This window comes from Cucurbita maxima, unplaced genomic scaffold (genome assembly GCF_002738345.1).
Source record: "Cucurbita maxima cultivar Rimu unplaced genomic scaffold, Cmax_1.0 Cma_Scf00041, whole genome shotgun sequence".
NCBI lineage: Eukaryota > Viridiplantae > Streptophyta > Magnoliopsida > Cucurbitales > Cucurbitaceae > Cucurbita > Cucurbita maxima.
Genome location: NW_019272057.1, coordinates 945,170 through 968,917, shown reverse-complemented (window position 1 = coordinate 968,917; position 23,748 = coordinate 945,170). Strand labels below are relative to the sequence as shown.

Sequence of the window (23,748 nt, the reverse complement as noted above, 5' to 3'; positions counted from 1 at the left end):
AGGCAAAAAGCAGCGGCCTTTCTCATGGTGTGACAGAGACAAGGGCCCCGCCGTAGCCGGAGCTTTTCCTCCGAATCATTTCTTCTTGATTGACATTTCCAGTTTGTCTTTTAAGTTAACGCCACCGATGTTGTCGCTGTGGCCTGTTCACATTTTCTTCTTTGATGCCAAACCCAATTGTGGGTTTTGTATTTGTCAGTTTTTAAGAGGATAAGATGCCCATCATGGGTTTTTCTCCTCCTTCGTTCCTTTCTGAGGAAAACCCACCATGCGTTTGGTTTAGTTTAGGTACTTCTGCTCCACCGCCGTGCCGGAAAGTTCAGAAACTAGTCCTTCGCCGGTCCGCTGTGGTCGTCCCATGGTGCTCCGGGACGACTATTTGATGCCCTCTGTACGAAGATAAAGTTTAAACCAGAGCCCATTTCTCTCTCTCTCTCTCTCTCTCTCTCTCTCTCTCTCTCTCTCTCTCTGTCGCTTTAGAAAATGTTAGACCCCATGTGGTCATGTCCTGTTTTCATTATCTCAGAGACCATCTTTCGGCCCAATCCAAATTCTACTTCGTTTCAATCCCTCACAGTTTCTCCTTCTTGTTCTTGATCTTTACGCTTTCCTTTGGCGAGGTTGCTTTAGAATTATTTTTGGTTGTAGAAAGACATCAAATCCTATCCCCTTTCAGTCAAATCCGCTTTCGAATGCTATCTTTTTAACAACCTTCGTGCTCCCGATCAATCTATATCTTCTTCCTCTCGACTTTGTATGCGCAACCCATTTCTTCCTCGATCATCAAAAACAAAACCCATCAAGGAAACTTCAAAATATGGTCTCTCTGATGGTTGTAGTTTCATCAATCCTTATGATCTTATCGACTCTGTTCCAAGTTTCTGTTGCTGGCGTAACAGGGGAATCCTCTGTTCCGGCCATCCCAGTAGAAGCTGAAACTCAAGTCTGTCGGCTGGACCTATCCGACGAGCTATTCGGGGGAGTGAGCCAAGCCTGCAATGGGAACCTAGACCGGAGCCGGTGCTGTCCAGTGCTAGCGGCATGGCTCTTTGCAGCTCATGCCAGGTCGGCGTTAGAAGTGTCGGCTCCAGCGCCAACAGCCGAAATAGATCTGCCATTGATGCCAGACGATTCCCAGAAATGCGTGGAATCATTGCAAAACTCGTTGGTGAAGCGCAATATCAGAATTCCCCAGCCCAATTCCAGCTGCGACGCTGTATTGTGCTTCTGTGGAATTCGTCTCCACCAGATAAGTTCCTTGTCTTGTCCAGCAGCATTCAATCTTTCCGGCTTCCACAACGCCACCCCAACGCCGGCAGTGCGTGATCTGGAGAAGAATTGCCGCAACGCATCTTACTCCGGTTGCACCAAATGCCTCGGCGCACTCCAAAAGGTTCTGCAAAACAACTTAACCGTAACGATTCTTATCTCATCGACTCCCACATTGAAATGGGTAGCTGAAAAATGGGATCTTTTCGCTTTTTTTGCTCCTTAATTTATGTTTCCGATCAGGTAAAGGGAGCTAGAGACACCAACACCACCGAAAGAGCAACCAAAATGTTCAACAGAGACTGCCAACTGATGGGGCTAACATGGCTGCTCGCTCGCAACAAAACGGCGTACATTCCAACAGTTTCAGCGGTTCTAAGAGCCATAATGTACAGTGCTCACCCGCCTCACGATTCAAAGTGCAGCCCAGATCAAGAAAACATGCCACTGGCCGTTGATTCCCTTCAATTTGAGAACACACAGTCCTCCACTTCTTCACCCTCGACCTTCATGTATCCATTCTTGCCCTTAACAGCAGTGCTCTTCATCTGGTTCTTGACACATCCGTAATATGAGGTTCCGTTGGGCCGTAGTTTCTTGGATTATTTTGGAGGGAAAGACCATGTCGTGTCTGTCACATGAAAGCTGTTGATTTTGTGTCTTTTTTCTTAACCCTACAGTAAAATTGGGTTTGGTGGGACAGATCTGCTTCAGTTTTGTTTTCTTTTACAGCAGTAAATATTCCAGTTTGAAGTGCATTGAATTCTGTGAAACGTTTCAAATATTCTCACAAAAATGGGGTCTCTCCATGAGTCACAGACAAAAGTTTAAAGATATAGAACCAAATCTAAGAGAATTGTAATGAATCACTTATAATGAAAATGGCTTTGCAAGAAGCAATTATTAAAGAGCATTCCCAAACAGCCTATAAATCTACACTACTTTACCAGCCCTTGCCTATAAGCCACAGCCAGCCCAGGGTGACTCCTGCAAATATTCCTCCAAGTAAGAATAGAACCAGCAAGTTCCCCAAGGCATTCTGCTCTGGTCCCTGCACAACAAGTGAGAAACATTCTTACTTAATAATGCACAACAAGATTGTTAGAATGGAGTCCCACGTTGGTTAATTAAAGGAATGATCATGGATCTATAAGGAATAAATCTTCATTGACATGAGGCCTCTTGGAAAAACCAAAAGCAAAGCCATGAGAGCTTATGCTCAAAGTGAAAGCGTGATTCCTTGCATGGTATTAGAGTCAAGCTCTTAATTTAGCCATGTCAATAGATTCCTCAAGTATCGAATAAAGGATGTTGTGAGCCTCAAAGGTGTAGTTCAAAAGTAACTCAAGTGTCGAACAAATGATGTACTTTGTTCGAGGACTCCTCAAAAGTGTAGTCAAAAGTGACTCAAGTGTCGAATAAAGGGTGTACTTTGTTCGAGGACTCTAGAGAAGGAGTCAAGACTCGAGAGGCTGTTCAAGGGCTCTATAGTCCTCAGGGAAGGCTCTATGATGTACTTTGTTTGAGGAGAGGATTGTTGGGAGAGAGTCCAACATTGGCTAATTAAGGGAATGATCATAGGTTTATAAGTCACGAATAAATCTCCGTTGGTATGAGGCCTTTTAAGAAAACCAAAAGCAAAGTCACAAGAGTTTATGCTTAAAGTGGACAATATCGTACCATTGTGGAGGTTCGTAATTCCTAACACAAACTATTTCTCAATCTTGCACTTTTTAGCTTCTATTTAACCAAGCTTACCTTGTAACCTTTTGGTGCAGAAGTGAGCACACAAACGGTGAGGTAGCCATTAGTCAAGCCCAAGAATGAGGTGAGTAGTATCATCCAACCTTCGTCGCCGTACTTGGCTGTGAAGTAGAATGCCGGTAGGAGTAAGATACGGGCAACGATCGAGACCATAAGCCATTTCCGTGACTCTAGCCTTATACATCCGATGAGCGGAATGTATCTCCCAATAAGATCAGAAACATTGTATGATGCAATCAACACGAGTGCATACCTGAGAGAAGCAAGAGATATGCTCAATTCTCGACACGAATAAACATTTAATGAAATGTGCAAATGAAGACACATACCATGTTCCTAAACTGTGTGATCCAGTGTCCTCAGATAAGAATCCAGGAAAAATGGACAATGTGAGAGCATATATAAAAAAAATGTCAACTACATAATCTATGTTCTGTGACAATAGTTCTTTATTGCTCAGTCGCTCGACTTCGGTTGCTTTTCCCATGGCCTACACGTAATTCTTATGCGTTATTCGACCAAGTTCGATAAGAAGATGCTTGGATGTTTTGAGATGTTACATACCTCATCTGCTACCCCATGGATCCCAGCAGCAGCAAGGTCAGCTGAAACTGTTTTTGACCCCTCTAATGCCGCCTTGGCCCGAAAATGCTTCACAATTGGCAGTTTTGGAAAAGTAAACGCGTAGAGGATAACACAGAGAAGCTCAAAAAATGTTGAGATTGCAAAGAACAAAACTGCAGAGAATGGTAGAAGAATCAGTCTTTAGGGAGGGGTCTGATGTCATTAAGGCAATAACTGTGTTCTCTGTGCATTACACACTAGTTTAAAGGAAGCCACTTCTTCATAAACATCAAATGAAAATATAAAAAAATTAGTTGTTATAGCCCAATTCCAATGCTAGAAAATATTGTCCTCTTTGGCACACCGTCTGGTGTCCATCCCCGCTCGGGGCTCAGCATCCTCGCTGGCACACCACTCTAGTGTCCACCCCCTTCAGGGCTCAGCTTCTTCACTGGCATACGGCCTAGTGTCCACCTCCTTCAGGGCTCAGCGTCTTCACTGACACACCGCCTAGTGTCCACCCCCTTCGGGGCTCAGCGTCTTCACTGACACACCACCTAGTGTCCACCCCTTTCGGGGCTCAACGTCTTCACTGACACACCGCCTAGTGTCCACCCCCTTCGGGGCCCAGCGTCTTCACTGGCACACCGCACGGTATCTGGTTCTGGTTCTGATACCATTTGTAACAGCCCAAGTCCACCGCTTGCAGATATTGTCTTCTTTGGGCTTTCCCGCTTCCCCTCCTCAAGGTTTTAAAACATGTCTGCTAGCAGTGGGTTTGGGCTGCTCAAACCCTAGAGAGAATAATGTCGGCTAGCAGTGGGCTTAAGCTGTTATAACAGTGATTCGATAGATCGGTCTTAATTTGTACGGCCATTGGTCTACTATATAGAGATCAACAAACAAAACCCATAAGGGTTTAGTGTCTTCACTGACACACCGCCTAGCGTCCACCCCCTTCGGGGCTCAGCGTCTTCACTGACACACCGCCTAGTGTTCACCCCCTTCGGGGCTCAGCGTCTTCACTGGCACACTGCACAGTATCTAATTCTGATACCATTTGTAACAGCCCAAGTCCACCGCTTGCAGATATTGTCTTCTTTGGGCTTTCCCGCTCCTCCTCCTCAAGGTTTTAAAACATGTCTGCTAGCAGTGGGTTTGGACTGTTACAAACCCTAGGGAGGATAATGTCTGCTAGCGGTGGGCTCAAGCTGTTATGACAGTGATTCGATAGATTGGTCTTAATTTGTATGGCCATTGGTCTACTATATAGAGATCAACAAACAAAACCCATATGCAATATGTTTATACAATAGCAGCTCAAAGTTATAATCCAAGCAGACACCAATTTGCTTTAAATCAAACCAGAAACCAGAAACAAGAGCACCTACGAGCTCCTTTGCGAAGGCCACCCTTAGAATTTTCAAATGCTCCTTTAGTAATTAACCTCAAACCCGAGGTAAGAGCGCCGGAGGCAGCCAAGCCAGCCAGAAAAGACTGAGGAATTCAAGATCAAAAAGCACCCAAAAAAGTTACAAATTTGAGACAAGGCAAAGCAAAATTGATGCCAGAGAAAGATTATCAGACAAGTGAATGCACAAACCATGGAAAGTGGCATTATTAACCTGCAAGAGCTCTGGTTGCATAAAAGAAAGATCCCCAACCATTCCTCCTTGAACATGAGCATCTGCAATCCCAAAAGCACCGCTAATGGCACAAATTCCTATGAAGGGACCCAGACCTCCTTTACCAGATGTTGCTAAATCCAACTACAAACATTAACAATGGCAGTCCACAAATTTCTAAGCAGTTTCATAAGCATTTTACATATTCAGAACACAAGAACATAAAAAGAAAGAAGAAACCAGTGTTTACAACTAAAACCAAGAGGGAGGAAATGAAGAACAGAACATATCCAAAGAGATTCCGTTTTCTGGTATTGATATTTGCTTCCCAAGATGCGAGTATGCAGAGTGTTCCAAGCGCAAATGGCTGATACACAAGAGTAAGAACCCTTGAAGGATGGTAGTTCTGTAGAACATTTCAAAGGGGAAATAACATCATTGTAATCCTTCAAGTTCAAGGCTACTAAATTACTCAAGACAATGAAAATTACCGGAAACAAATAGCCATAGTAATCTTGAATGGTCAGCATACTGTTCCAAGAAAACAGGCATCCATTTCCAAGAAGCCAACACACAATCATTGCACTATATTTACCCTTTCAACAAAAATAACAATACCCATCAGAGATTTCACAATTTCATTACTACCCAAGATTTCGATTACAAACCTCAAGCCTTACGACATCCGCTTTTTCATCAGTCACCGCCATAATCACTTCCTTTCAATAGCTTTTAGAAGACCCCTGATCTCTTCCGCCGCGAGCAGTATAATAAGAGAATGTTTAAATTTAGAATAACAAAATGAAGAAGACGAAGAATGGCGTGATTAACTTCCCATAAATAATATCTAGCTTGAAGAAATCAAACCCACTACCGATTGAAACGGGAAGTTGTTAACTATTGACTTTTATTTCAATCGAAAACATGGATGGTATTAAAAACAAGCTAAGATGTCTTGAGGGACAGACCTTCTTTTGTCTAAATCTTCAAGCAGAGGAGGGATTGAAAGCTGAATCCCACGGCAATAATGAAGACAAATAAACGGTGATCATCATCTTCATGATTCTTTCCTCATCCTGATCTTCGTATTCTTTAAATTTTCTCCGAACCCTTTTTGGACCGTCAACAGTTTCATCGGAAGTTGAGCCACAGTTAACGAAAAGGGAATTGTAGATACTGAAAATTCATTGAGCTTTTGCTAACTGAACAAAGAACTGAGGGGAAGAAAAGATCTGATCATGGGTTCTCTTAGAAAATGAGAAATTGGAACATTTGTCATTGAAAAAATATCGGAGAAAGGTCGATACGATATTGGGTCGTCGCCTTATCCTCTTCACCAATCACTAAAGATTATCTTTAATGTTGTTTTTGGATTCTTGTAAACCTTATGTTATGTGAAATAAAAGTCGTTCATATTTTCAAATGGTTTAATATATATATATATGTATGTTTATCTATGTTTTACAGTTATTTTGTGGTCGATTGTTGTGTAAAAGTATTATCGAGATTTGATTGAAAAAAATATATTATTAGATAGTTCATTACTATGTTTTAAATGTTCATGACATTAAAAGTTGATCATCATGATAGGCTAAATGTCCGACCTTATTTCATTTTATTGATGAACATCTATCTATAAATATGTCTATTTAACGGATGGAAAATCTCATTTAGAAGTAGAAAGTGAGGAGATATTTCACTTCTGAATGAAAATTATATTCCCCGGTCTGATCTTTGTAGCAGACCAAATTCCAACTCTGCCCAGATCAATTGGACTGACCCCATCAAACCCTCGTCCGGATTATATAGGGCTCATATCCTATCCATATATTAGAAATGGAAGGGATCCATGATTGGTTTTCTTTCTAAACGTGGCAAGGCCCAATTGCCCAACCCATTAGTCCAATTGCCCCTACTAAATTGAACCATAGTCCATATAAATTCGTCTAGTTTTAAAGCTCGGGTTGAATCAAACCTCAGACATTTTAGAATAAATTGGCCTCAGTATTACTTTTGTTTTCTTTTTCGAGTTCAATGATATAAAATAGAGAAGGAATAGTCAAATTTCTGAACTTTTAATATAATATATATGTTTTAACTAGTTGAATTATGTTTAAGTTGACAATATTAAATTTCAATTGATTCCTATAGTTTAATCCTTTTAGTCGTCCTACTCCATTCTAAAAAGATTAATGGAAAAACATTAACGACCCAACTTCTAAAACATGAGTATACCGTTACTATAGAGCTCAAACGTTCCAACCATACCAAAAACCAGCTTATCCTCATTTGACTTACAATCGCCTTAGTCCAATCCTTCAATATCAACCCAAAAATCTCGGGACCAAATGCCATTATAACATTTTAACCATAACCATTATGTCTCTTAACCCGAACAAGCAGTTCAATCCTAAACACGAGAGACCAAGACGTACGATTCGAGAACGTTTATCCAATCGAATCCAAATTCAACGCCGATAAGAGAAAAGTATGAGCGACGAACATGAGAAGGAGATGACACTGATAATGTGCAGCAAATGAAATGGAAACAGAGTCCAACAAAGAGTAAAAGGGTGGGTGGGTTGAATGATGATGTATTGTGCATGGGGGGCTTCCGTGTGAAATATCCGCTCATCATTTCTGTCTCTACTTCAATGCACCAAAAGTAGTAAAAGGGGTGCATGAGGGGATGTGTGTGGAACAATTCTTTACTATACTAACCATTCTATTTCCCTTTATTTACACTTTCTCTTCCATCTATGCACACCAACACACCCGCACAACAAAACTCAATCCCTCACTATGTACCTATAAAGGGGCTTTGATGCAACATCGTCTAAGTGCATGGGTGCGTTGGATTGACGTGGATTTTGGTGCAATGAGAAGGATCCATGGATCGTAACATGCGCACTTAGGTGTGTAGAATCTCATGCATGCGCATGCCACGTAGACCTTCGTGTTTGTGCCCCTGCTAGCCCTCGACCCAAAGGGCCCCTTGAGCCTTACGCAATATAGAGAGATGAAAAAATCTGGTGATGTTAAAAATCCGATCAACTCAACCCAATTCGTATGATTTGTGTCAGTGAATTTTTCTAAAATATATATTAAAATTGAGTCATCAAATCTTAATCATATTTGGAACTAAATAAATATATATATATATATATATATATATAATACATATATTAACATTTTACTTTTTATTAAAAATAGAATTTTGAAGGTGACTCAAATAAATTAAACCACTCGAATTAACCCAATCAAATATTTTATAATTGAATTGAGTTTAATTTATTATTTAGACGAAAAAAATTAATTATTGACCAATCGAGTAATGGGGAGGGTAAGAAATTTAAAATTATTATAATATGTAATAAATAAATTTTGGCAATTATTTTTCCCTTTCAACGCATTTTCTTTCAATATATTAAATTACTTTATTCTACATATTATTTGGGCAACTTTATTCTACAACTTTGAAAGTATTTAGACGCCGATCAAATTCTTTATTTCTTGCTTTTTCTTTTTCTTTTTTTCTTTTTTATTTTTTAAATAAATAAAACTAATAATGCTAGTGCCATATGAGACACCATCATTTTTTATTCTTCCATCAAAAAAAATAAATTAATTAAATATATCAACGCCAAAATACAATATCGAAATTTATAAATTCTCGATGGTTTGTTTAATAAACTCATAAATTTGAATGTTGGATGTGACATTAAAATAAGAAATTTATTGCACTTTTTTTTTTTAATTTTGGATTACGGTATTAGATGCAAAATTTAAAATTTAGAAATATATTATCACAAAATAGTGAAATTAGGACGATACAGTGAAGATTAGTATGACCTTCAAATAAGGATGACATGAACAAATTGAGAAATGATCTAAATCTTTGAACGGGACATTACAAATCTTTAGAGTTTTAGGGTTCATAGTGGTACTTTTCCTAGTAGGATGTTGTTTAGGACAAACCAAGCTAGAAGCTAGTGGGAGTGTGACGTATGAGTAAAAGAGTGATACATGAATGAACTGAGATCATATCGTTACAAAAAAATTAAAAGAATTGAAATTATCCTCTTTAGGTTTTTCCGCGAAGAGATTTACGCACCATTGCAAAAAAAAAATATTTATTTCTCCTCTTCCATGTTAGATAATATTCTTATAATTTTCTTAAAAAACACGCTAGACAAGACAAAATAGGTTAAAAAGACGGTCCTTTTTTCTCTCCCCTGCTCTCCTCCTACCCTTAAAACTACGATGCCTTGCGTGTTCCACCCTCAATCCCTATGAATTGAAACTCCCTCTCTGCTCTTCTCTCTCAGCACTTGTTTCTCCAATTCCATGGAGTTTGATCTCGAAAACCCATTAACCCATCTCCAAGATCTTCACTCCTCCGACGCTTCTTCTCTCTTCCTCATCGAATCCGATCACATGCTCTCTCAATCTTACCTTCACTCTCTTCAAGCTTCTCCGTCTGATTTCGCCGTCCGGCGAGACACCATTTCTTTAATCTCACACTGCTCCTCCAACTCCAAAATTGGCCCTCACTTCTCTTACCTCGCCGTCAACTATCTCGACCGCTTCTTCTCCATTCAGGGAGTTCCGGTAAGCCTTTCCCCTGTTTCTTCATTGTTTTGCAAATTGAAGCTAATTGCTTGACTCTGCCTTCTCTGTTCTGCTACAGCAACCGAAACCATGGGTCTTGAGGCTTCTCGCCGTTTCTTGTGTTTCTCTGGCTGCGAAAATGAAGCAAACAGACCACAATCTCTTCGATTTTATGGAACAGAGCAATGAGGGATTCATATTTGATCCTCAAACACTTCACAGAATGGAAGTTCTCGTCTTGGGTGCTCTTAAATGGCGAATGCGCTCAATCACTCCCTTCTCTTTCATCCCTTTCTTCATTTCCCTCTTCAAACTCAGAGACCCACCATTCTTGCAAGCTCTCAAAGCCAGAGCTACAGAGATCATCTTCATAGCTCAAAATGGTATTCATTAAACATTTAAAAAAGGAACATCAATGAACAAACAAACATTTCATTTGTTTTGTTTGACTGTAGGGATTGAGGTTTTGGAGTTCAAGCCATCAGTGATTGCAGCAGCAGCTCTGCTCTCAGCCTCGCATGAGCTCTTCCCAATTCAATATACTTGCTTTAAAAAAGCAATCCTTGAGTGTTCATATGAAAATACAGTAAATGCCCACTTTTAAAAGTTTAAAAGAAGAACACAAGCTCGTTTTTTGAGATTCTGATAAAAACAGGGTATGGGTGCAGGAGGAAATGTTGGTGAAATGCTTCAAGAGAGTGCAGGCGATAGTGATAAATGGGTACGAAAGGGGATTGGAAATGGAAGAGAGGTCAGACACGGCGGCCAATGTGCTCGACCACCATTTTTCGAGCTCTGAAATTGAAAATACGTTCATGCCGAGCAGAGTCTCCTCCAGCCTGATGAACAGAGCAGATAAGGGTGGAAAGAAGAGAAAAGTAATGGTTGGGTACTGCAAGAATCAGACGGTGCGGATGTCTCAGATCCAGCAATGTTGATGAGATGTGGAAGACTGAAAGTGACAGTTGAGTGGCCTGACTCGTCAGAGGGGCGAGGAGAAAGAAGAGGGGATTTGTATGTATGTAGCAATGGAGGGATTCTGGTAAGGGAAAAAAACAGGGGAAGGGGAAAAGAGGGAATTTTTGTTCCTTTTTGCTGGGATTTTGGGACCAAAACAAAGACAAAACAGAGCTTTGAAGTTAGAAGTGGAGCTGCGGTGTTTGGATTTGGATTTTGTGTGTTTTTTTTTTCTTCTCGAGCTCCGGTAGTATATATTAATCCAAAATAAAGAACTTTGAACCGTTTTTTATTTTGAAATTTGACTAAGAATTTGAATGTGCTTTTTAAAGAACGACGTCCACAAAACAAAGAGATTGATAATGAGGAGCTAAGTCCAATTTTTTTAAAAACTAAATCGTTATTAAACGTGTTTATAATTGTTCAAGTTTTAAATTGAACTCTTACCCATTGAAATGAAGATGAAACTACTAGTAGTCCCACATTTTTCTTTGGTTTGAGCATAAGTACTCATTGAAGTCAGACTCTTATGAGGATTGCTAGAGGAAGTCTCACGTTGACTAATCAAGGAGATGATCATGAATTTATAAGTAAGATATACATTTACATTGGTATGAGACATTTTGGGAAAACTAAAAAGTAAAGTCACAAGAGCTTATGCTCAAAATGGATAATATTATACAATTGTGGAAATTAATGATTCATAACATGATATAGTCATGCTATATACTTAACTCAAAGCGATTCAAGTGTTAAACAAATGGTGTACTTTGTTCGAAGACTTTAGAGAATGAATCGAGTCTCAATTAAGGAGAGACTATTCGAGGGCTCTTAAGACTCTGGAAAGACTCTATGGGTACTTTGTTCGAGAGGAGGATTGTTGGAAGGGAGTCCTACAGGCTAATTACGAGATGATCGTGGTTTATAAGTAAGAAATACATTTTCCAAAAATAAAGTCAAGATAACATATACTCAATATAGACAATATCATACCATTGTGTGGAGGTTCGTGGGTGGGTTTGAAAGGAAAGAAAACGTTGAAAAGAAAAGAAAAGGAGCAATGGGTGGGTTTGAAAGGGTTGATTAGAGAAAGATAATAATGTTTGAAATTAGGTAACCCATACATACGATGGTCCCCCGTAATGAAACTTCCCTATCAAATATAATCTGGACCCATTTCTTAAATTTTAAGATCACCATTCTCTCTGCACCCAAAACATGATAACAACTACACACAACTCAAGAATGGGACACTACACAACAGCCATACAGGCAGGGCTTGATGATATTAACACCATCCACTTCCTTATTCAATCCATCAACTTACCTTAATTTAATCATCCAACTCAAGAATGAGTGGGTTTGGATTTGAAAATTCATCAGCTTTCTACACACTTGCTTTGTTCTTTTCTTTTTCTACATACTTTAACCCTTTTCCCACTTCTTCTCATTGATGCCTTAGAATCCTTTTTGGTTGGAGATCGAGTCCCTTTGGAGTGAACTTCACGTAAACATGGATTCCTTTTCCATTAATTTGAACTCTATAAGTTTTTGTTGGAATAATCTAACTTAAACTTGTTAGTAGATATTGTCTTCTTTGAACTTTTCCTCTCGGACTTCCTATCAAAGTTTTTAAAATGCGAGGTTTCCATACTAACAATACTTTGTTCTCCTTCTCAACCGATTCGGATCTCACAATCAACCCTCTTAGGTTTCCATGCTAAGAATGTTTGTTCTCCTCCCCCAACCGATGTGAGATCTCACAATCTACCCACTTCAGGGCCAGCGTCCTTGCTAGCACTCGTTCCGTTCTCCAATCGATGTGAGACTCTCCAATCCATCCCTCGTTGGGGCCAGCGTCCTTACTGGCACACTGTCTCGTGTTCATCCTCTTCAGGGATTAGCCTCCTCACTAACACATCGTCTCGTGTTCATCCCCTTCTAGGCTCAACCTTCTCGTTGGCACATAGTCCAGTGTCTGGCTTTGAAACCATTTGTAACAGCTCAAGCATACGGCTAGCAAATATTATCCTCTTTGAATTTTTTCGGATTTCCATTAATATTTTTAAAACACATCAGCTACACACTGTATGATTAAAAACAACAAAAGAATATAGTGCAAACAAACAAGTTTAGCACTGCAAAAATTGATCATTAACTCACTCAAGGCTCTATCTTTGTAATATAGAGTCGCATTCGAAATCAGCGGTAGGCTTAGTTGGGACAAGACTGCATGCTGTTATCAGTACCTTAAATGAAACCCTGAAGAGGGATAGAGATATGAGAACCAAAAATTCCGAGAGAAAGGTAAGAGAATTAATGTGTGGTGGGACCAAACCATAATAACACAATTTCTTCTTCTTCTTCTTCTCCTGCTCCTTCTTTCATTTCCATGGACCATAAATATGAGCACAAATTGGGTTTAGGAGTCCCATGATGTGAATGCAGGGTGAGCAAAGTCACATGGAAACCGAGACACAGGGATAGGGCCACAAGGGTTTGGTTTCAAATTTTGAATCAATCCAAGGGTTTCCATAAATGCATTGGGTGGGGGGGGGGGGNGGGGGGGGGGGGGGGGGGGGGGGGGGCTACGCTTTGTCTCCTACTAATGCTTTTCACTGTTTTATTACTTCCCATTATTGAATCTTCTTTTACTGTTGTAGCCGAAACTCAGACAAGTACGGACGATATGGCTCAAAACTAGAATCCTACATATGTGTATACATAAGGAGGCCACCTCCCTAGATAGCTTCTGCCACCGTCCTAGGTTTATATTATATTATGATTTCTTCATAATTGCAATCTATCTTTTGATTACTACGCCTACCCCTTCTCAACCTCTATATTTATTTGCTTTCTAGCCTGTTTTAGTCCGTTATGTAACGTTGTCATGCTCACAGTCTTAAAACGTGTGGATTAGTGTCCTTGCTGGCACACTGTCTGACTCTAATACAATTTGTAACAACCCAAGCCTTCCGATAGCAGGTATTATACGTCTTGGCCCGTTACGTATTGACATCAGTCTCACGGGTTTAAAACCCGTCTCTAAGGTGAAGTTTACACACACTTATAAAGAATACTTCGTTCCCATGTCTAACCGACATGAGAACTCACAATCTACCCTCTTTGGGGTCACTGTCCTTGATGTCTAACTCTGATACCATTTGTAATAGCCTCAAGCTCAATGCTAACCAATATTGTCTGTTTTTTGCCCATTACGTATCGTCGTCAGTCTCATAGTTTTAAAACGTGTCTGTTAGGAAGAGGTTTCCACACCTTTATAAAAAAATGTTTCGTTCCCTTCTCCAACCGATATGATATCTTACAATCTACTCCTCAGGGCCAACGTCATCACTGACACACAACTCGGTGTCTAGCTTTGATTCCATTTGTAACCGCTCAAGCTCACCGATAACAGATATTGTCTTATTCGACCTATTAAAAAATTTTAAACCTTTTAAAATTTAAACTTATTTCGAATTTGTAGCTTAATTTTGAAATTGATTTCTGACTCTAAAGAAGAAAAATAAGAAAAATTTACAATTCATTAAAAAAAAAACATATTAATTAACCAAACCTCATCAACATATTTTAATTGTCACCTCTTTTTTCAAACGGGTGCCATTTATTTAAGTTGGGTTACAGCAAAGAGCAGAACAAATCTATGTAATCGTCGTAGGTTGTCTCATGCACTTGAGGAGAAAACATTCCATTGTCTGGTGAGAACTGCATGGAGCCATCAAGAACATAGCTCACATCGTCTCCATCCCAAATAAATGGTTCATTCCACAGATCTCCATAGCCGCTCTGATCATATTCTTCCACCGCCCAATTCAGCCTCCCAAAATTGGCATCACTGGAAGTCGAAGACGTTTGTAGCGACAATGAAGAGCTCTCTACAATCCCAAATTTGGTGGAGCAATACCCCGTAAACTCTTCTGTTTTTGCTTCCAAATCAGACGCTATGTTGGGCCTTAATTTCTTCGGTTTTGGCTGAGTTGATGGTTCTGATATACGCTCTACTTGTTTCTTTAGTTTTTTTAGGTGAGTGTTCCAATGATTCTTTATTTCATTGTCCGTTCTTTCAGGTAGTTTCGTCGCAATCATTGACCATCTAAAACACAATGCGAGACATTACAACTCTGATTAAAAAGTTGAGAGTTGGGAGCGAGAGAGATATGGCATTTAGAGCTACCTATTGCCATGCATTTCATGCAATTTGCAGATTAAGTCATTCTCTTCATCTGTGTAGTTTCCTTTCTTGAGACCGGGGCGGAGATAGTTCAACCAACGCAGTCTACAACTCTTGCCGCATCTTGCCAACCCTGTGTAATTGCCCAAACCCAGGTCAGAATTTCATACCATATTGACTAATTAAAAGCAAAGTTATGAGAGTTTATGCTCATCGTGGACAATATCATACCATTGTAGAGAGTTGTGGCTCCTAACATGGTATTAGAATCATGCCCTGAGCTTAGTCATGTCAATAGAATTCTTAAATATCGAACAAAAAAGTTGTGGGTTTCGAAAGTAAAGTTACGAGAAAACTAAAAGACAATATATGGTACCGGTGGTATTAGAAGTACTTCTTCATTCCCTGAGCTTAGTCATGTCAAAGGAATACCTCTTCATTAGTACGAGGTCTTTTGAGAAAACTAAAAGTAAAGTTACGATAGCTCATGCTCAAAGTGGACAATATCATGTCTGTGAATGTTTGATTAATCCACCACACCTAAATGGTGTGAAAGTTATCTTATTTATAATCAAATTAATTACAAGGATATGGAAATAATAATAAATGGAAAAAATACCTATGATAATAAGGCAAATATTAGATATTTGCATTATAATAAAATATCAAATATAATATATATGGTAAACTATAATTTATTACTAAATATTCTTAACACCCCACCGCAAGCTAAGCGTCGGATTTAAACGAACGTGAAGCTTGAATCTGAAAAATTCAAAGAGGTTGAGAAACACTTTTCTTGAAGATGCTAACAACCCGGTTCTTGGCCATCAAAAATTGCAGAGGGATCGCCGCTCAGCGGCGATGCTGCCTTGGCTTCGGCGAGAATATGTCTAACCCATGAAGAGGGATTGTCGCNATAGGCCAGTGCGGCACCCAGATTCCGAAGGTAAATCTCTGCAAAAGGTTGATAGGTTTAGGTTAGGGTTTATGTGAAGGATGAAGGTTGATTGGGAAGAAAATGAGAGAGACTATATTGGCCAAGGGGAAAACCGATTGGGTTGGAAAAGGTGAGGTTGTATGTACAGAGTATGACGAAAGGTGATTTGGAGGTCAATAGGGTGGAGCTGAAGAGTAATCAATCGGCTCCGCCTGCAGCAGCCATGAAGACTGCCCCTGCGGCGTCAAAACCAGCAGGAGTGGTGGAGAAGAAGATTAGAGGATTCAAAAGCCATTGAAAAGAAAGGATTGGGTTGTTAAACTGAGAGGGCTCTGATACCATGTGAATGTTTGATTAATCCACCACACCTAAATGGTGTGAAAGTTATGTTATTTATAATCAAATTAATTACAAGGATATGGAAATAATAATAAATGGAAAAATACCTATGATAATTTATTTATAATCAAATTAATTACAAGGATATGGAAATAATAATAAATGGAAAAATACCTATGATAATAAGGCAAATATTAGATATTTGCATTATATATGGAAATAATAATAAATGGAAAAATACCTATGATAATAAGGCAAATATTAGATATTTGCATTATAATAAAATATCAAATATAATATATATGGTAAACTATAATTTATTACTAAATATTCTTAACAATGTCATTAGGGAGAACCGTGGTTCGATTTATAAACGTACCTGGAACGCAGGGAACCTGCCGCCATTTCCGAGGGCCATGTTTCTGAACATAACCCATGAGCTTATCATCTTCTTCAGAACTCCAAGCACCTCTCTTGACTCCATCCTTATCAACAATCGGTGATCGCACCATTTTCTTAGAGAGTTGGAGAGGTTATTGCATGCGAATCGGGGAGAGTTGGTGAATGGGGAGGCTTGGGTAGATGCTTAGTTAAGGGATATAGTGTATATATAAGGTGTGGATTGACGGCCCGAGCTTACGAAATCCATATCGTCATTTCAACTATATGTTAAGCTGAAATGGACAAAATATGGGTGTGAACATGCACAAACATAGCTGCAACAGTTGTTTAACGTGCGAAATTAAACAAACGAGTGATTGTTGTTGGACTTATGTTAAAATATCTTGTCAAATCACTCTAAGTCCAATAATTGTTTGAGTCTTCTAATACTAATACGACGTGCGATTTCACAATCCACACCACTTGAAGGTCTAGCGTTCTCGTTACCACACCGTTTCATGTCTGGCTCTTATATTATTTATAACCGCTCAAGCCTACCACTAGCTGATATTGTCTATTTGGACTTCCTCTCAAGATTTTAAAACATATATTTGGGGAGAGGTTTTCACACCCTTAATGTTTCGACGATGTGGGATCTCAACATATTTCAATTTATTTATCTATTAGAGAGGTCTCCACACTCTTGTAAGGAAGACTTCGTTCCCCTCTCCAACCAATGTGGAATCTCACAATTCATCTCTCTTGGAGCTGAGTGTCCTCGCTAGCACTCCACCTAGTGTCTGGTTCTTATATCATTTGTAACAGCCTAAGGCCTCCGCTTGTAGATAATGTCCGTTTTAGCATGTTACATATAGTTTTCAGCCTCATAATTTCAAAACGCATCTACTAGAGAGTGATTTTTACACTCCTACTCCTACTTATTATTTGTTAAAAAATAAAAAATAAAAAATAAATAAAAAACGCGGGAGGTACGACCCAATTAAAGCCCAATCAGAGAGGGCCCTTGTCTTGGATCCATGGGCTTTATTCGAGGCCCATATCCAAAGTCTCCACAAACTGGAGCGAGCGTGCCCGCAGTTTCAACTCGGAGGATGTAACAATGGCTACCAAGCTGCTTCCTCTGCGTAAGCTTTCAAGGATACTGAAGGTGCCGTCTTTTTTATCTTCTTCCTCCTCTTCTTCTTTCAGGAAGTATTCGTATCTTCTAGAACCTACAAGACCTCTCCTCGATCTCTCCGATAATGTTCATCAATTTCATCCTCCGTCTTTTTCTCGAAGTTTCTGCTCCCGCCCTCTGGATTTCGTCGGCGATGATTCTCGCGGACCTGCCACCATTGACTATAGGTAACTTCTTCATTTTCCGTTTGTAAGAGAAACTATGTATTTGAATCGAGATTTTGAAGAAGCGGAAGTTTGTAAGTTCATCCACTTCCCCCAATTTTGTTTTGCAATCTTGAAGCCTTTCAAATTAGGTAATTGATTTTCGAATTTTTGGTCCTAACTAAACTAAGAGTAGGTTCGTGTTTCTTCAACGAAGTGTTGTGGATGTCTTACATTCAGTTCAATTTCCCTTGATTGAACAAATTACGACTGCCTTTCATGGGGTTTTCTTTAGTAGTTGAATGCATTTGGTAGAGAAGGGCTCAAGTGCTCTTCGCTAATCTTTGCTACAGTTCCCTGATGCAGGAGGGAGAGTTTCATAGGTTAGTTGATTCCACAATTCATGGACTGCAAGAGAAATTAGAGGTAATTGTGTATCAATGAAATGAAAATCTTTTTGCCCTTGATTTTATCTTATAAACTAAAGGAAGGTAACAGCTTATATGTTTCATATACATATTTCGGCATTGCTGCTAAAATTTTGTTTATCTATATTTCATTGCTTGGCAGGAATATGGTGATGATCTCCAAATTGATGGCTTTGACGTAGATTATGGGGTGAGAATGACTTAGAAGCTCTAAAATTTGTTCATTTCATTTCATATGAATAGATAATGCTTAATTTTATCCGATTTTCATTTTGTAGAACGAGGTACTGACCCTAAGGCTCGGCGATCTTGGCACGTACGTCTTGAACAAACAAACGCCTAACAGACAAATTTGGCTTTCTTCTCCTGTGAGGTATGAATTATGCTTCACTATTGACTCATTCTCCTGTTGAATGATAAGAATCTACAATGTTTATCTATGCCATCTGTTTCAAAGACCATTTTCGCAAGACGATGTGTTAGGAATTACAAATCCCCACAATGGTTTGATATTGTCCACTTTGAGTATAAGCTCTCTTTCCGAAAAGCCCCATACCAATAAAGATGTATTCTTTTCTTATAAATTCATGATCAACCCCTTAATGTGGGACTCCTCTTTCAACAATTCTCAACAATCTTCTCCTCGAACAAAGTATACCATAGAGCCTTCCCTGAGGCCTATGGAGCCCTCGAACAAATTACACTCTTTGTTCGACACTTGGTCACTTTTGACTACACCTTCGAGGCTCACAACTTCTTTGTTCAACACTAGAGAGTTCTATTAACATGACTACGTTAAGAGCATAACTCTAATACCATGTTAGGAACCACAAACCCCCACAATGGTATGATATTATCCACTTTGAGCATAAGATCTCATGACTTTACTTTTGGTTTCTCCAAAAGGCCCCATACCAATGAATATGTATTCCTTACTTATAAACCCATAATCAACCCCTTAATTAGCCGACGAGGAACTCCTCTTCCAACAATTCTCAACACGTTGTCCCTGATTTTATTTCATGGCAAAGCTTTGCGCTCGTCTTTCGACTTCTTTACTAAAAAAAATGGAATTTCTTTTCTGTTCATCTAACATTTACCCATTCATAAGGGCATGTCTCCTATCCCTAGATGTCTTTATCTTGTATTAAAGGAGAAAATAAGGAATGAAACTACTTTGAGTTTGGTCCTGAGAGAACAAAGAGCTCAAACAAAGAGGTTGATTATTCAAATATTCAAGTATTGTGCACAATTTTGTGACGACCCAAGACATAGTTTGGCAAAGCTCTTCATTTTTTAAAGAAATTATGTGACAACCCATGTTATGTTCTTCCTTGCAGTGGTCCGTCCAGGTTTGATTGGGATCAGGACTCACAGGCTTGGATTTATAGGCGGAACAAAGCAAACCTGTTGAGACTTTTAGAAACTGAATTGGCGCAGCTATGTGGTGAGCCAATTAATCTTTCTTGAGCCTTTCGAATTACTTGGATATGATAAGGTTATTCAGAAGCATTTAGGCGCATGTTTATGCAGCTTGTTCAGTTTGGTCCACCTTCTTAAGTATCCTAGAGCCCCCCATCTTTTTTCTCGTTTTCACTATGCAATAATATGATATAGTTTCTAGTGTTTCAACTTTACCTATTTATGATCAACTTGAGCTATATTCATACTTACCGAGATATAATTAATCTTTTAGAAGGTCAAAGATTTCAACTCCCACTTTTGTATGTATATATATATATATATGTACACACACAATCTTATGATGAGATTGGTGAGAAGGGAGTTAGAACATTCAATGACATTGTAAAATGTGATGAAAACTTTTTGTATAGGTTTGAAATTAGTTAAACAGGGATTTCATTCAATTTAGAAGCACTATCTGAGTTTTTGATTGTTTGAAAAGTGTGTTTTCTCACTATTTGTGCCAACATAGCTTATAGTGTCCTCTTTGGACTTTTTTTTTTTGCGTTTTCTCTCCAGAATTTTAAAACGCGTTTGCTAGGGAGAGGTTTCTACACTCTTATAAATAATGTTTTGTTCCCCTTTTCAACTGATGTGAGATCTTACAATCCACCCCCTTAGGAGCGAGCATTTTCGTTAGCTCATGCTTGGTGTCTGGATTTGATACCATTTGTAACAACTCTAATCCACCACTAATTGTTTGAAATAATTGATATAATACAAAGGAGAGTAAATAAAAACAATAAACAAGACATGTTTCCATTGATATCTCAGCTTTATAAATTGATCTTCTTCCAGAACATTATAAAACACTAAAAACTATCTAATAATTACTATTAACACAAATTACAATATTATATTTTCATCTTTGTGAAGGTATAGATAAATAGACAATGGGAAAGTCAGCCTTCAACATTTAATTAAGGCATGTTCCACAGCACTCAACACAAACAAATTAATTTTATTAAGCAATACCAAACAAATTGTGTTCTTTTTGTTGAACATTCGATTTAGCTTGGTTAACAAATTGGGTCGGTGGAAGCCAAAGCCAAGACCAAGTCTTGAATGAAAAGAGGTGAGTTGACGAGAAAAACCCATCCCCACGACATGATTTAGGCGAAGTCAAAGATTGTTGCAGCCATTAAAATGACAACAACAGCCTTCTCAAAGCTTCCACGAAGGCGAGATGCAATTGCAGTCCCTGCGCTGTCTTCTGCTGAAGAAGAAAGAGATCGCATCTAACCCAATTTCTCCGTCTTTTCTTCTCCCCTTTCTTCTCGCTTTATAAATCCCATTTTCATTCAACCCCAAGTTCCCAAGCAAATTCATCCTGTTCTTAATTAATGGCCAGAAAGAGTGCTGCTTTCCATGATTTGCTGCCGGTAATGGCAGAGCAATTAGGGGGAGAGGGCCTGATAAACGAGCTGTGTAATGGGTTTCAGCTGCTGATGGACAAGGAGAAGGGCGTCATCACGTTGGACAGCCTCCGGTTAAACTCTTCCCTTTTGGGTCTGCGGGACATGGGAGAGGCGGAGCTTCTCAGCATGATGACAGAGGGCGATTTGGATGGCGATGGCGCTTTGAACCAGATGGAGTTTTGTGTTTTGATGTTTAGATTAAGCCCTGAACTTATGCAACACTCTTTGTATTGCCTTCAACACGCTTCCCACCACCAGTTTAAGACCTGCTGATTATTTCTCTTGCCACAGCCATGGCTTGGGCAATGGCTAGCGAGGAATAGGAAGCCTCTGCATTTTCAATTATCCCAGCGTCCCTGTGTTGTTACTCTGTTCTATGTCAACTCCAAAAATAGTTGAATAACCAGGCCCACTACCTCTGCTACTCTGTTAATGCTTAAAAAACTATTAACAACACTTCTGAAAGCGATTTTTATTGTATCTTTGTTTTTATTCAACACCAAATTCAACTTTGCCATTGCCAACGTCTCTGTTTGAATTAGAAACATGAAAGATTTAACCACACAACCCTTTCAAATTCTGTTCCCATATGGTCATTAGCCGATCCATTTGAGTCTTATGCAGCCCCATGCCAATTTCAATCCCACCTTCCTCATCTCTGGATTCATGCAGAGAAATTGCGATGGAACTGTCCACATGAAGCACTTCACTTTTCTTCGGCCTTCCCCACCCAAAATCAGTATCATAACTCCTTGATTTAGGCGACCCTGCAACGCTCAGGAAGTGTTTAGCTTTCCCACATGCTCTCCACAATGAGAACCACTCCTCTGCCATTTTAAATGGCTCACTCTCAAATTCCTCCACTCTGTTCCCGATCGCCTTCGCCACAACAACGATACTATTACGCTTCAGAAGCTCACTCTTCTTCAATACTACAGCGCCCACGTCAAGGCAGTTCCCGAAATAAGTCGGCGGTATTTGATCCTTGAGGCGGTTCCGGCAATCTGCTACCAACACAAAGTAGCAGAGCTCATCTTCGTCTTCAGAACCACTCGCTTCGTTTTGGGTTGACTTAATCAGACAGCCCCAAACGAGAGAGCATGTAACGATGAACGACGACAATCGTAAAGGCTTCAACTCTTTGTCACTGTTTGATTGAGCTGAAACCCAAGTTTTCAATTTCTCGATTATGGGTCTGGTCAGGACAAGCGTCGTCCTGACCTTGTCAACAGGCGCCTGATCGATTATGGGCTTCTCAGGAACTGGGTTCCATAATGAATCCCAACTTGACAACTCGTGTAAAAAAATTGACTCTAACCCATTTGGGTCCTTCACTGCTGCCCTATCATGGCAGGGTAGCGGTCCTTCAAATGAAACAGAGTCACCTCCATTTCTATAGATGGATGCCCACGATTTAAGAAAATGGTGAACGGCCATCCCATCGGCAACCGCGTGATGAAACGCTATACAAATACACAGACCTTGATTTGGGAAAATCGTGATTTGGATAGCGAAATTTGGAATCGCACGTGACCCGTCCGGCAAGAGACGTGACTTCGGCAAGTCAGGAACAAAGGGGTAAAAGTGTTTGGCGTTGCGAGGGGAGTCAGCGATTAGAGTGTTGAAATCGCCGCCGGTTGACTCTGCTACGGTAAGAGGTACAGAGTCGTGAGGTGTGTAAAGGATGTGGGGCTTATGGGGTGGAGGAGGGAGGATGAGATTTCCGGCGAGAGGGAAGAATTGTTGGAGAGAAAGAGAGAGGGAGTGTTTGAGAGTGGGGAAAACAGAGTCGATGAAGTGATTGGTAGAGTGAGGGAATTGGAAGAAGAAGAGCCGTCGCATGGGGCTGCAAATAGTCCAGAGGAAGTCGAGGAAACTAAGGGGAAGACGGGTGGTCGGAACTGAACCTGGCGGTGGAGAAATCCAGTAGAGGTTTAAGAGCTTTGCGGTGTAATCAACGTCGGCCATGGCTACAAACCCAGATTTTGGAAGAAAATGAACCACGAATTTGCAGAATGGAAAGGTGTGTCAAAACAGGGCAGTGATTTGTTGAGGGCTTTTCAGTTTAAATAATAACAGAAACTTGATCCAATTCATCATAAATTAATTACCGATCCAAGAACATAATCAATTAAACTCATCACTACCTCTTAATTTCCTTAATTTTATTAAAATGTCACAATTAAATACATCATGTACCCAAGTGAACACAATAAGATTCTATACTATTATGATATTTAATTACTATGGCAAGAACATCCCCTTTCCCCTTTCTATTTTAATTCTTATTACAATAAAATTTCTAGTTCTGCAGAAATACTTTCTTATATAATTTCAAATTTTGTTTATTTTCTAATACAATTTATATTTAAAATATAAAATTTCATAATTAAGTACCAAAAAAACAAAAAAGTAATCCATATATAAGTTCTATGGTCTAAATCTTCCTATTTTA

The 23,748-nt window shown here is 39.5% G+C and overlaps 7 protein-coding genes and 1 non-coding gene across 10 annotated transcripts; 5 read left to right on the top strand and 3 right to left on the bottom strand.

Annotated features, from left to right (window-relative positions):
• The first annotated feature begins 457 nt into the window (after nucleotides 1-457).
• LOC111469629 (uncharacterized GPI-anchored protein At4g28100-like) lies at nucleotides 458-1,971 on the top strand. The gene is made up of 2 exons (XM_023114964.1): nucleotides 458-1,393; nucleotides 1,513-1,971. The coding sequence occupies exons 1-2, from the start codon at nucleotides 818-820 to the stop codon at nucleotides 1,837-1,839; spliced, it is 903 nt and encodes a 300-aa protein (XP_022970732.1). The 5' UTR covers nucleotides 458-817; the 3' UTR covers nucleotides 1,840-1,971.
• A 134-nt stretch (nucleotides 1,972-2,105) lies between these two features.
• LOC111469627 (equilibrative nucleotide transporter 3-like) lies at nucleotides 2,106-6,601 on the bottom strand. Of its 3 annotated transcripts, none has more exons than XM_023114961.1 (10): nucleotides 6,191-6,601; nucleotides 5,891-5,972; nucleotides 5,714-5,818; nucleotides 5,473-5,628; nucleotides 5,223-5,366; nucleotides 4,989-5,094; nucleotides 3,598-3,770; nucleotides 3,363-3,523; nucleotides 3,028-3,286; nucleotides 2,106-2,320 (listed from the first exon to the last, which is right to left on the bottom strand). In XM_023114961.1, the coding sequence occupies exons 2-10, from the start codon at nucleotides 5,930-5,932 to the stop codon at nucleotides 2,213-2,215; spliced, it is 1,254 nt and encodes a 417-aa protein (XP_022970729.1). In that variant the 5' UTR covers nucleotides 5,933-5,972; nucleotides 6,191-6,601; the 3' UTR covers nucleotides 2,106-2,212. The 3 variants fall into 3 exon arrangements, with proteins under 3 accessions (XP_022970729.1, XP_022970730.1, XP_022970728.1); XM_023114962.1 differs by having other exon boundaries at nucleotides 5,891-5,965; XM_023114960.1 differs by having other exon boundaries at nucleotides 5,891-5,975; nucleotides 6,195-6,601.
• Nucleotides 6,602-9,023: 2,422 nt separating this feature from the next.
• LOC111469941 lies at nucleotides 9,024-9,122 on the top strand. The gene has a single exon (XR_002714951.1). It is a non-coding gene; the product is annotated as a U6 spliceosomal RNA (small nuclear RNA).
• A 361-nt stretch (nucleotides 9,123-9,483) lies between these two features.
• LOC111469628 (putative cyclin-D6-1) lies at nucleotides 9,484-11,276 on the top strand. Its single transcript, XM_023114963.1, has 4 exons — nucleotides 9,484-9,833; nucleotides 9,913-10,216; nucleotides 10,289-10,419; nucleotides 10,502-11,276. The coding sequence occupies exons 1-4, from the start codon at nucleotides 9,570-9,572 to the stop codon at nucleotides 10,769-10,771; spliced, it is 969 nt and encodes a 322-aa protein (XP_022970731.1). The 5' UTR covers nucleotides 9,484-9,569; the 3' UTR covers nucleotides 10,772-11,276.
• Nucleotides 11,277-14,429: 3,153 nt separating this feature from the next.
• LOC111469642 (transcription factor MYB8-like) lies at nucleotides 14,430-16,773 on the bottom strand. The gene is made up of 3 exons (XM_023114975.1): nucleotides 16,641-16,773; nucleotides 14,986-15,115; nucleotides 14,430-14,904 (listed from the first exon to the last, which is right to left on the bottom strand). Exons 1-3 carry the CDS (start codon nucleotides 16,771-16,773, stop codon nucleotides 14,430-14,432), a joined length of 738 nt encoding a protein of 245 aa, XP_022970743.1.
• Nucleotides 16,774-17,711: 938 nt separating this feature from the next.
• On the top strand, nucleotides 17,712-20,127 carry LOC111469879 (frataxin, mitochondrial). Its single transcript, XM_023115343.1, has 5 exons — nucleotides 17,712-18,007; nucleotides 18,337-18,409; nucleotides 18,554-18,601; nucleotides 18,690-18,784; nucleotides 19,752-20,127. The coding sequence occupies exons 1-5, from the start codon at nucleotides 17,763-17,765 to the stop codon at nucleotides 19,879-19,881; spliced, it is 591 nt and encodes a 196-aa protein (XP_022971111.1). The 5' UTR covers nucleotides 17,712-17,762; the 3' UTR covers nucleotides 19,882-20,127.
• A 1,091-nt stretch (nucleotides 20,128-21,218) lies between these two features.
• On the top strand, nucleotides 21,219-21,566 carry LOC111469641 (calcium-binding protein PBP1-like). Its single transcript, XM_023114974.1, has one exon. The coding sequence runs from the start codon at nucleotides 21,219-21,221 to the stop codon at nucleotides 21,564-21,566; it is 348 nt and encodes a 115-aa protein (XP_022970742.1).
• Nucleotides 21,567-21,589: 23 nt separating this feature from the next.
• Nucleotides 21,590-23,551, bottom strand: LOC111469804 (coumaroyl-CoA:anthocyanidin 3-O-glucoside-6''-O-coumaroyltransferase 1-like). Its single transcript, XM_023115233.1, has one exon. It carries the CDS (start codon nucleotides 23,259-23,261, stop codon nucleotides 21,849-21,851), a length of 1,413 nt encoding a protein of 470 aa, XP_022971001.1. The 5' UTR covers nucleotides 23,262-23,551; the 3' UTR covers nucleotides 21,590-21,848.
• Nucleotides 23,552-23,748: the final 197 nt, after the last annotated feature.

Bases quoted from the DNA above. Each gene is read 5' to 3' on its own strand.
- LOC111469629 (XM_023114964.1), top strand. From the start codon at position 818: ATGGTCTCTCTGATGGTTGTAGTTTCATCAATCCTTATGATCTTATCG. The intron at 1,394-1,512 runs GTTCTGCAAAAC...GTTTCCGATCAG, and splicing joins GCCTCGGCGCACTCCAAAAG to GTAAAGGGAGCTAGAGACAC.
- LOC111469627 (XM_023114961.1), bottom strand. From the start codon at position 5,932: ATGGCGGTGACTGATGAAAAAGCGGATGTCGTAAGGCTTGAG. The intron at 5,095-5,222 runs GTTAATAATGCC...TGAATTCCTCAG, and splicing joins TGCAACCAGAGCTCTTGCAG to TCTTTTCTGGCTGGCTTGGC. The intron at 2,321-3,027 runs GTAAGCTTGGTT...CTTGTTGTGCAG, and splicing joins CTGCACCAAAAGGTTACAAG to GGACCAGAGCAGAATGCCTT.
- LOC111469628 (XM_023114963.1), top strand. From the start codon at position 9,570: ATGGAGTTTGATCTCGAAAACCCATTAACCCATCTCCAAGATCTTCAC. The intron at 10,217-10,288 runs GTATTCATTAAA...GTTTGACTGTAG, and splicing joins CATCTTCATAGCTCAAAATG to GGATTGAGGTTTTGGAGTTC. The intron at 10,420-10,501 runs GTAAATGCCCAC...GTATGGGTGCAG, and splicing joins AGTGTTCATATGAAAATACA to GAGGAAATGTTGGTGAAATG.
- LOC111469642 (XM_023114975.1), bottom strand. From the start codon at position 16,773: ATGGTGCGATCACCGATTGTTGATAAGGATGGAGTCAAGAGAGGTGCT. The intron at 15,116-16,640 runs GTACGTTTATAA...GCAATTACACAG, and splicing joins GCAGGTTCCCTGCGTTCCAG to GGTTGGCAAGATGCGGCAAG. The intron at 14,905-14,985 runs GTAGCTCTAAAT...ATTGTGTTTTAG, and splicing joins CATGAAATGCATGGCAATAG to ATGGTCAATGATTGCGACGA.
- LOC111469879 (XM_023115343.1), top strand. From the start codon at position 17,763: ATGGCTACCAAGCTGCTTCCTCTGCGTAAGCTTTCAAGGATACTGAAG. The intron at 18,602-18,689 runs GTGAGAATGACT...TTCATTTTGTAG, and splicing joins GCTTTGACGTAGATTATGGG to AACGAGGTACTGACCCTAAG. The intron at 18,785-19,751 runs GTATGAATTATG...TCTTCCTTGCAG, and splicing joins TGGCTTTCTTCTCCTGTGAG to TGGTCCGTCCAGGTTTGATT.
- LOC111469641 (XM_023114974.1), top strand. From the start codon at position 21,219: ATGGCCAGAAAGAGTGCTGCTTTCCATGATTTGCTGCCGGTAATGGCA.
- LOC111469804 (XM_023115233.1), bottom strand. From the start codon at position 23,261: ATGGCCGACGTTGATTACACCGCAAAGCTCTTAAACCTCTACTGGATT.